At 36.0% G+C, this 11,590-nt stretch overlaps 1 protein-coding gene across 4 annotated transcripts in view; it reads left to right on the top strand.

The window, feature by feature from the left end:
* The first annotated feature begins 2,214 nt into the window (after nt 1–2,214).
* Nucleotides 2,215–11,590, top strand: part of LOC107160489 (zinc finger protein 383-like) — a 13,084-nt gene continuing 3,708 nt past the window's right edge. The window contains exons 1-6 of one of the 4 annotated variants that reach the window (XM_048799944.1): nt 2,215–2,269; nt 3,230–3,393; nt 3,671–3,818; nt 7,932–8,020; nt 8,445–8,571; nt 9,698–9,814. In XM_048799944.1, coding sequence (XP_048655901.1) covers nt 3,286–3,393; nt 3,671–3,818; nt 7,932–8,020; nt 8,445–8,571; nt 9,698–9,814 — 589 coding nt within the window. In that variant the 5' untranslated portion in view covers nt 2,215–2,269; nt 3,230–3,285. The other 3 variants (XM_048799945.1, XM_048799942.1, XM_048799943.1) reach the window with 3 other exon arrangements.

Genomic DNA, 11,590 nt, shown 5'->3' on the forward strand with positions numbered 1-11,590 from the left:
CATAGTGTGTAATTTTTGTATTTTACAAATTCTGTACAATTAGTTTCCCTCCATACATATTTTTTAATCTTGAAAGACTTGATTTGATTTGGGTTCAATATTTTTGGGGAAAATTGGGTATATTGTGTACTTTGTAATCAACTTTGTGGTTTCAAGATTTATCTTTTTTTTTTTTTATATATATACATGTTTTAGTTGTAGGTGGACACAATACCTTTATTTTATTTTTATGTGGTGCTGAGGATTGAACCTAGGGCCTCATGTGTGCCAGGCAAGTGCTCTATCACTGAGCCACAGCCTCAGACCCTCAAGATTTATCTTTAATGAAAAAAGTAGTTCTAACTCATTTTTAACTGCCATAATCTTTTCCATTTTTTCTTAATACTCTTATTATTTAAACTCAACTAAGAACTTTAGCAAGTATTTGCTTTTTTTTTGTCTTTTTAAAAAATATTTTTAGTAGTAGATGGACACAATACCTTCATTTTATTTATTTTTATATGTGCTAAGGCTCAAACTCAGTGCCTCCCACATGCCAGGCAAGTGCTCTACCATTGAGCTAACAGCTCCAGCCTTTTTTTTTTTTTGTTCTTTGATTTGATATAGATTCAATTATGCTTATATTCATTGTGAGTTTTTTTTTTTTTTTTTGGTAGTGCTGGGGATTGAATCCAGGGCTTTGAGCATGCTAGGCAAGCACTCTACCTATTGAGCTATTTCCCCCACCTGGTTGCTGTTGTGGTGTTTTTNTTTTTTTTTTTTTTTTTTTTTTTAATAATTGTTTTCTTGGAATGTCTTCTTCTAAAGGATAATTTCCCAGAACTTTATGGTAGAAAGTTAGGTTATTTATTTAATTAATTTACTTTTTGGTGCTGAGCATTGAACTCAAGGCTTCAACATGTGCTAGGCAAACACTCTACCCCTGAGTCACCTAGCCACATTTCTCATCTAACATAGGAAAGAAAAATCCAAAAAGCATTTGCTATTTAGAGTTTAAATGTATATAACTAAGGATAGAAGCCAATCTTAAAAGCTTACATACTGTGTGACTTCAGTTACATTACATTCTGAAAAAGGCACACTAAGGAGACAATGAAAAGGTCAGTGGTTGCCAGGGGTTGGGCAACAGAGGATGAATAGGCACAGCACAGAGGATTTTTAGGGCATTGAAAACACTTTGTATGATACTGTAATAGTGGTTACTTATTATTATACATTTGTCCAAACTCATAGAATGTTTAAACCAAAAGTGAACTTTTATGTAAACCATCGATTTTGGGTGATAATGATATGTCAATGTAGGCTGCTCACTTGTAAAAAATGTACCACTCTGGTTGGAGATGTTGATAGTGATGGGCTGGCCTGTGCATGTATGGCAATAAAAGGGTTCATGGGAAATCTCTCTGTGCCTTTAGCTCAATTTTTCGGTGAACCTAAAACTGCTTTAAAATATACCATCTATTAAAAATATTTACCACTGCCTCAAACTTTGAAATATATCTTTTGGGCTTACTCTTACTACTTTTGTATATTGAATATTTTCCATTCAAATTTCTTCTGCTAAACATTATATTGAGGGGCTGGGGATGTGGCTCGCCTGGCATGCGTGCGGCCCGGGTTCGATCCTCAGAACCACATACAAACAAAGATGTTGTGTCCGCCAAAAACTAAAAAATAAATATTAAAATTCTCTCTCTCTTAAAAAAAAAAAACCATTATATTGAACTATAACATAATAAAGACATATTATTGAAAGATAACAGAAATACATTTTGGAAAATAGGATACATTAAAATGTTTGTGACTCTTCATAATTTTAAAAATTAAAACGTTTAAATATAGGTGACACAGCTATAAGAAGAGGCAAATGCTGATATCAGTCAAAATTGCTTTGCAGTAATTTTATTTTCAGACTCATATTTAAGTTCATCCATTCAACAAGCACTACAGTAACTGTTCTAAAGGTTTGAAATACATGAGTGGACAAAACAGTTCAAATCTAATTTTAACAGTTCAACCACTAATTCTGATTAACTAGTGCTTCCATTTTATTTATCTTTTCTCTTCGTACACTGAAGAAGATAAACATCATATTCAACCTGATCTGTACCCCAAACATGGCGAGTTTTCCCAACAAACTAAGCTGTGATTCAGACAACAGTTTCAGGGTCTACAGGGACGAATCAAAGAGAAGAGTCCGCCACAGGTCCTAGAAGGGCAAGAGGCAGGTTGCCATGGAGACCACGGAGTGGAAAGGCTCAGAGCCTAGGTAGTGTGGGAGCTGGGGTGGGGTCCCGGTTTCTTTTATTTCACTTGGAAGTGTGGGGGGCCTTTGGACTCCCTCGGGCCGATGGCCTGGAAGTCCGGACCTGAAAAACCAGCGGAAAACACGAGGCTTCAGGGCAGGTGTGGGACTATGGTGAAGGGCGGCTCGCCCGGCTCGCCAGCCCTGCGGCTGCGGGTGAGATGAGGTGGGGTGCGGTGTCGCGGGTTCCGCCTGTCGACACATTTTTTTCGTTTCCCTTCTCTTCTGTTTTTCTCTCTTCCATTTGCTCCTCTTTTTAAAAGCCATCCTTTAATATTAAACGGTTTTTTAAAAAAATTTTTATTTGGCAAACACTTGAATATAGCGTGCTTATTTCTGGGTCAGGTCTTGTGCTTTTATATTGTATGAATGAATTTAATTCTTAAAAATCCAGTGTGTGTGTTGGAGGGGTATCTGTCATTACCCTGGTTTTTACATGCGCACACTTAAACCTAGAGAAGGTAATAAACTTGCCTATGGTGAAAATGCAGGTAAACTGAGGTTAAGTAAACCTATGCGGGCTGGTGCCACCACTCTGCGTTCTTAGTCACAATACTAATCCGCCAGCACCAATCCCAAAATTCTTATTAGAACTGTAGTTTTCTTCATTTTAGCCAATATCTTTTCCTTTTGGACTGCTCTAGTCATTTGTGTCTTTAATTATTGATGTGGTACTTTTCTTCTGATATTTTCTCAAGAAAAGATAATAATGTGAAATGCAGAGCAGAGCCTCTGAACTTTCCTGGTGTTGAAAGTCATGCTGCCGATGGACACAAAATGCAGTGTGCTCCCTGGTTCAAGATGTCAGCTACTCTGGAGAAACTTTTTTTTTTTTCCGGTGGTTCTGGGGATCAAACCCCAGGGCTTTGTGCATGTATGAATGAACTATATCCCCAGCCTGAAACCATTTATTTTTTTGATCAGTGTTCACAAGGGGTTTGGCTCACTTGAGGAGCCCTTTCTTCTTGAGAAGGACCAGGATGTCTTCCCTGGAAAGACAAGGATGGATGCGGGTACAGGATTCTCTTACCAGAGAGGAGGTCATAGGAATGAGAGGAGATGGAGAACAAGATCTGAATGGAGAACAGGTAAGAGGAGGCAGTGTCTCCACTGACCAGGGGAGAGAAACAATCAAAGTTATGTCTTTCTTCAGGGATAAGGGAAGTAGGGGCAAAGGTTCTCTGTTGAGATTTTCCCATAACCTCTTTGTTTTGACTATATTGATTCAACTTTCTAGTTGAATGCTTTTGTAGGAAAGAATATGAATCTTCTTCTTATAAGATGAAATAAAAATATTATTTCCCTTTTCTCTGCAGTCCATTTAATCCTATATTTCTTCCTTTTTGATAACATTTCTACATCTAGACTCTATCCAGTGCCCAGGAAGGGAAGAATGTAGCACATGAGAAGATTTTGGCATCAGCCTTGGATTCACCAGTTATCCAGCATTGGCCTGGGGTTATCCAACCTGAAAATGTCATCCCTATTTCTTGGGTTCTACAAGAAAAGTCAGGTGGGGAGCTAGCAGGCATGCTTCTGTTTATGGGAGAGAGTTGTTGTAGTTCAGTGGAAATGAGCTATGGCATGGTACCAAAGGATGATATAAATAACTAACTGATTTCTAGATGTTACACACATTAGAATTTTAAAAATAAAACTAAGCAAACATTGGCCTGAAAGTGACTAAAAGCTACTCCTTAGATGTTTCTGAGGCAGTCCCACCTTGCTTTGGCTCGGGAGACTGGCCACCTTATTTCCTAAGGCAGGGAGTTGGCAATTTCCAGCCTACAGATCAAATGGAACCAACTACTTCTTTTTGTATGGCCCCTGAATTAAGAGTGTATTTTATGTTTTTAAATGGTTGGAAAAAAGCCACCACAGAATTATAATATTTTAAGACATTGAAAATTATGAAACTTCTAATTTCAGTGTCCATACATTTTACTGGAACACAGCTGTGCTTTTTTTGTTTACATATTGCTTTAATGCTATAATAACAGAATTGAATTACATGGTGGGCTTATCTGATCAGTTTAGGCAGGGATCCCTTGCTTAGGACCCAACCTAAGGGGGTTGTTTTACTTCTATCCTCATAGGACTTCTTATTGTCAGAATTCTTTCAGAGAATTAGACTAAGAGAAATTTTAGTTGGATAATTATTATTTTTTAGAATAGTAAATAAATGATCTACACCCAATGGTTTTTTTAAAGATAAAATAGTAACATGTGTAATAAAATTAAATGTATTACCAAACATTTGATGAAATTCAAAAGCTCCAAACTGTTGATGCAATTGAATATGTTCTGTAGGCCATCATCTGGTGGACCTTTGGACTAATTAGGACTCACATATCCAAGAGAGGAGACACCAGCTTTCAGTTAAATAACTTTTCTCATCTTGTACACTTGAAGCAGATGATAAACAATTTATCTATTTATTTATTCATTCACTTAATTTATATGTTCATTTGTAGAGCACATACTGAGTGTATTTGAAGTGTCAGATAGCTATATGGGCAGTAAAGATGCAAAATTGAAGGCTATTTGATTCCTGCCCTAAAGACATTTTAGTCTGGTTGGGAAAACAGAAGAAAATTTGGGAAAACAGAAGAAAATCTGTGACAACAGTCCACTGTGAAAGAAACATGTAGAGGATGCTGTGGGACTGGGGGTAGAAAGAATAGATGGTCTTTGTGGCTGGAGTATGGATATAGGGTACATAAGAGAGAATGGTTCATAGTTTGGATAACTGAATAGATAGAAATGTGCTATTCACTAAGTTTGGCAACATAGATTGAGGTAATGATCAGTTTGAATCTAAAGATGAATTTGCAAAGATGAACATGCAAAGATGTCCATGTATTCAATACCTGAGTTTTAGTTTAGTAAAGTGATTTGGATTAGAAAAATGGATTTGAGAATCATCTGCTTAAGTTGAAGCTGCTAATGTAAATGAAGTAATGTAGGGAGAAATTGTTGAGTGAGAATGGCAGAGGGGCAAGGATGGATACCTTAAATTCACTTAAGTTTAAGAGGTGAGTAGAAGAAAAGCTACTGTTGAAGAAGACTAAGTAGGAAAACAGAGAAGTAGAAGGAACTTTAAAAAAAATTCTTGTTTAGTTGTAGATGGACACAATACCTTTATTTTATTTTATTTTTCATGTGTTGCTGAGGTTTGAATCTAGTGCCTCACACATGCTCGGCAAATGCTCTATCACTGATCCCCAGCCCCAACCCAGAAAAGTAGAAGGAACTTTATGAAACAGCAAGAAAGAAGTCAGAAGGAAAAAGGAAGAGAATGGTCCATGGTGACATATATCACAGAGGTCAAAGAAGGGTGACATTGTACTGGTGGTAGATGAGGTTCTACAAAAGTGTTTGAAGAAGGAGCCCAAAATGTGATTACTGAGTTTGATGCCTTCACTTTGAGAATATTACTGTTCAGACCTGAAGAGAGGCTAGATAGATGGTAAATTAGAGTTCAGGATTTGTGAAGATATGAATTTGGAAATGAAAGTGTGGAATAATGTTAATGTTTGAATGGGTTTCTAAGTTCCAGAGATAGGAAAATGATTGATTGTGGACCAGTGGACTAACTAACACCTGATGATAGGTGCCAACTGTGTTAGTCACCTTTTTGTCACTGTGACAAAATGCCTGAGAAAATAAATTTAGAAGAGAAAATATTTATCTTGGCTTACAAGATTCAGAAGTTTCAATCCATAGTCACTGGATATCATTGATTCTTGGCCTGTGGTGAGGTAGAACATCATGACAGGCAGGATATGGTAGAACAAAACTTATTTTATGGCAGTAAGAGAGAAGGAAAGGGTGAGGGAGAAGGAAGAGGGGAAGAAGGAAGAAGAAAGAAGAGAGAGAAAAGGGGCAGGAACTTCCAGGCTGTGCCCCCACTGACCTACTTCCTCTAAATAGACTCTGCCTCCTACAATTTCTATTGCTTCCCAATAGTCCATTCAATTAGGAACCCATCAGTGGATTAATCTGTTAATGAAATCAAAACCTTCATGATGCAGTCACTTTTCCAAAACCTCTGAATATTGCTGCTTAGGGGACCAAGGCTTCAACACATGAACCTTGGGGTACATTCCAGATCTAAACTATAACAGTGACAATGAAGTACAAAACAACTAATAAGTGACTCTTAAGGGTTCAGAATGAGCTAGCCATACCAAAATGATGGTGGGGGAAAAAAGGAAGTTCTTCAAGAAAGCAATTGAGGTTTTAAATTCTGTAAGGCTTTTTGAATAGCGCATGATTCTATTACATACTACTTGGTATCTCTTCTAATTTTAATAGAAGAGGTTATGCCACAGTAGATGTAGAGAGGAAAGTATCTGATTAGAAAAGCAAAGGAAGGAGATTGATGAATTCTAGGATGCAGATAATTCTAGGAGTTTGGTTTATGAAGTCTGAATTTTTATAATGGACACTGTCAAAGATAACATAGCCAGATATAAGTTAAAGGGGTGAAAATGTTTTATTCAGTAATTACTGACAGTAGGGGAAAGGGCTGAACTCCATTCTGACTTGGGTGTTTTAAGCATGTGTGTGGGGTGTATAGGGGATCAGTGGAGCTAGAAAAATGAAAAATACAAAGGATTAGTCACTGTAAATAAGATTAGGTCAGCTGTTTTTCAGCTGGTACCATCAAAGTTAGAATTCTAGCCTTATAATGTAGTCTAGAAGACACAGGAAACTCATTCGTTTTTTATTTTTTAATTCTTTTGTGGTGCTGGGGATTGAACCCAGAGCCTTGTGCATGCAAGGCAAGCACTCTACCAACTGACTTATATCACTAGCCCAACTTATCCCTGTTGATGATAACATTAGGAAGGAATGGCTCTCTGGTCCTTGAGAGATACTTCTGAGTTGCAAGAGATAAAATTTTAAATCTTTTTGTGGTAAATGCCCTAAGGGACGTTGGCACCTATCACCAGGTTTTAGCTAGAATAAATAGTAAATTATCCTGGGAATGTTGAGTTTTCTCAGGCAGACATTTTAGTAGAGAGACAGGGTCATCATAGAGACATACCTTCTGTTGCTGGAAGCTATGCTAGAGTTTGGTCAATAATTTTATGCAGGGGTTTGGGTAACGACCTTAGTACTGATAATTCTGTAGTTCTCAGAAGCAGTCACTTGTAAAAAAAAAAAAAAGTAGTGGCCATCTGGCCAGTGAACTCTTTGCTTGAGGGCTACTCCAGGAGAGCATACTTTTTTTCTGCTTTCTCAGAGGAGATGTACTGTGAATTGTGTGTGTGGAGGGATATAGAAAGTAGAGGGTTAGGGTATGGGTAGAAGAGGAAAGGCTTGTTACAGATGGCAGGAGGACTATGGACAAAGCCTTAGAGGAAAAGCCTTAAGCGTATATGTGAGGGTTGGTGATCATTTTAGCTTGTAAATGCAGATTGAATGCTCTGGTGAAAAAATGGGGTAAGAAATTACCAGAGAAGCAAATTGAGTTGAGAGTATCAGTGGAGTTTTAGTTTTAGTTTTTAGAACACATTTGAATAGGGTTCCTGGATTCAAAGGAAATTTATTGGCAAGAGGGACTTTTATTGAACAATTGGTCCATATTGACTACACTGATTACTTTCGTTCCTCTCAGTGTCTTCCACCCCTGAATCTGCCTTAGATCATGAGAACTGCCAAGAAGACAGAGCACAGGAAGAAGTGCCATTGGTCAGCAATCCCCAGGTGAGTTTTGGTTTCCTTTCTTCTGGAGAGTATTATTCTCTGAATAAACCAGTTATACCCACTTGAATCAAAGTGTGAAATATGATATATCAAGAACTATGTAATGTTTTGAACAGCCAACAATAAAAAATTAAAAAAAAAAAAGAAAAAAAAAACCAGTTATAATTTAAACCTTCAATCAAAGTGGTCTTTGACCATATAGCTTTAAAATTTAGATGTTTAATCCTCACTTAAAGAAGGTTTATTTGATTATTTAAGCCTGCCTTTTGATTTTATACCAATCCCTTTACTGTTTTCTATATTGTCTCCTGCCACTCCTTTCATAATCTTAATGAAAGTGATAGCATTTTAACAAAATCTCCTTGTTTATTTTATGAAGTCATTATGGGATTATTCCCAGGACAGCAAGTGTTTGTTGTTTCAGAAGCTGGTGATGTTTGAGGACATAGCTGTGTACTTTACCCAGAAGGAATGGATGTGTTTAATTCCTGCTCAGAGGGACCTCTATAGGAATGTGATGCTGGAGAATTATCAGAATTTGCTTTCTCTAGGTAAAGAATTTTATTCACTTACTTTGGTTCTGCTTTACTTTTTCAACTCATCCAGAAAGAATTTTGTTTTCTTCAGTGAAATGTGGATAGTCGAGTTATATGTGTCTTTGCCTTTCAGGGACAGGAAACTGATTCTCTGATTTGGTTTCCTTCTGCCTTGTGATATGTTTGTATACTTTTTTGTTGTAGGGTGGTTTGTTGGGGATATTATGTATCCAGAAAAGTAACATATATGTTATAAACGTGCAGTTTGCTGAATTTTCAGAGTAAAAACTCTCCCATATAGTCACCCAACATTAAGAAATACAACTTTGTCTGAACTTAAGAAGCATGTCCCTTTGTGTCTGCTTCAGATAGTACTTCTACTCTACCTTCCTACCTCCACTTAAGTTAACAATTTTACTGACTTCTAACATGATTGGTTAATTTTGCCTGTTTTTGAATTTTAGATAAATAGAATTAAACAACATGTCATCTTTTGGGTTTTGCTTCTTACATTCAACATTATATTTGTAAGATTTATTAATTTGTTGCCAGAGATTGAAGTTACTCATTCTCATTACTTATATTATTCCATTGTGTGAAAATTTTACTATAAAGAGACATTTGAGTTATTTTTAGATTTGATTCTTACAGTGCTGCTGTGAATATGGCTTTTCTTGAAAATATACATGTATTTTTGTTGTTTATAACTAGGAATGAAATTGTAGGGTCATAACATATGCCAAACAAAGTAGTTGTACATATTTATATCCCAGCAGCAATATTAATGCTTGGTACTGTCTTTTCATTTTAGCCATATGGTGGATGTATAATGGTATTGTGTGTGTTTTATTTGCATTTCACTGAGTAATTAAGTTGATCACTTTTTATTTAGATTTGTTTTATTGAATACCTATTTTGTCATGTTTATAATTAGTTTCTGTCCTTTTTTTCTTGATTTGTAGAGTTGTTTATATGTTTTGATGCTCTGAGGACATTTTTAGTCCATCTATTACTTTACTCCCAGCTTTTCTATCTCCTCTGATCTTTATTGACCTCTTAACTGCCTGTAAGTTTAGGATTAGGCTTTGGAGTAGTTTTATTTTACTTTCTAGGTAATTGTATCTTGTTATCTCCTTGCAAGGAGCACTTCAATTTCCCAAACCTGTTGTGATCTCCCAGCTTGAACAAGGTCAGGAGTCGTATATTCTTGATCCACAGGGAGCTGGGTTAAGAGTGGCTCCAAGAAGCTCCTGTGTAGGTATGTGAACCATAAAGAATCTGAGAGTTTCTACCTTATCTTTTCCTTTGTCTTTTTACCTAAGGACATATCATATAGCTCCTTCCCAGTTATATCTTTCATTTAAAATCTTTAGGAGGAAAAACCAAAAAACCTACACCCTGGTTTCAACCTGTATCTTTAAAAGTATATGAATCCCTTGCATCCTGGCTGACTGTATTTTTTTACCACTTTAGATAAAACTTTATAATCTCCATTTTGTTCATACTCTTAACCTACAATTCTTAGTGTAATGGGATCTTCAATTCAGTCTTCTTTGATATTCTCCAGCTTTGCTTTCAAAAACATATTTGGCCTATTTTTATAAATTATTTTTCTGAGTGACATCTAAGGACCACCTACATATGAAACAATGGGAATGCTTATCGACAAGATATTACCTGGGGCAAGCTAGAATCTGTGCTTTTATGAGCTTCCAATATGATATGCCCATTAAAGTTTGAAAAACATTATTCTAAACTATGAGCTTCTTGGAGAGGCTGTAATCATCACCAGAACATATGCTGTATAATTCATGTTTAATAAATGTTTATTGTAGGAACACAGAAGAAGCCCATAGGTATACTAGTTTCTTAATCTAGGTGTGAGGGCAATGATTAGAATTTATGGATATGATCATTGCAATGACATTGTCCTTATGTTAAGGATAAACCTATTTTGGATTTTGATGAAAAGATTATTCATGGACATAAAATAGGTAAAGTTTATGGTAAAAAAAGTTAGATAAAATAGATACATGACCCAATTATCTGAAAGTTAATAAAATAGCATATATAACTATTTAGTTAATACAGGGTAGCAAAATACTTTCTAAGAGAATTAAAAAACAACTCAGTTCTGGTTTGACCAGAGTTGAATCAGAGTTAATCAGGGGAGGTTTCCTGTAGGAAGGGAGTTTAGTGATTTTCTGTAGGAGAGAAGTTTTGAATTATATTTTGAAAGAAAATACTGAAAATAATCTAATAGCTTGAAGAGATTGTGTTTAAAGTGAGATATGTAACATTAGGGTAGGTTGAACTGATTTGTTGAATTTTATTTCATCCTGAGTCCTTATGGTGGTATCATTTGAGATATAACCTATAATTTTAGCTCTACTAAGTTCAATTTGGAGGGTACTCTGAAGGTGTAAATCCCTATTTTTTATAAGCTTAGATTTTTCCATTCACCATTTTGCCTATATGTGGGTGTGTGTATGTGTATGTATATGTAGCACAGGTTGTGAATATGATGAATATGGAATATGTATCTACACACATATACATATATATTTGCTATTACTTACATGTATATGTAAATTAGAAATATATATATATATATGTATATATATAATTTTTTTTCTTTTTTTGTGGTAGTGGGGATTGAACTCAGGTCCTTACACATGCTATGCAGGCATCTACCACTGAGCTACATCTCCAGCCCTTTTTAAACATTTTATTTTATTTTGAGATGGGTCTCACTAAGTTGCCCACGCTAGTCTTGCCATCATCCTACCTCAGCTTCCTGAGTAGCTGGGATTATAGGTATGTGCCACTGTGCCTGGCCTGACCCAGTATTTTTAAAAATTAATTTTGTCTCGATTCTTTCCCCATAGATTTAAACAATATTTTGGTTTGAAATGTTTTATCACAACTCATCGTACTTTTTCCACATAATCAATCTTTTATTTATTTATTTATTTATTGGTACAGCTACACAAGTGCAATAAACAAGTCCGACCCCCCCCCCCCCGCCCTTTCC

This window comes from Marmota marmota, unplaced genomic scaffold (assembly GCF_001458135.2).
Source record: "Marmota marmota marmota unplaced genomic scaffold, marMar, whole genome shotgun sequence".
NCBI lineage: Eukaryota > Metazoa > Chordata > Mammalia > Rodentia > Sciuridae > Marmota > Marmota marmota.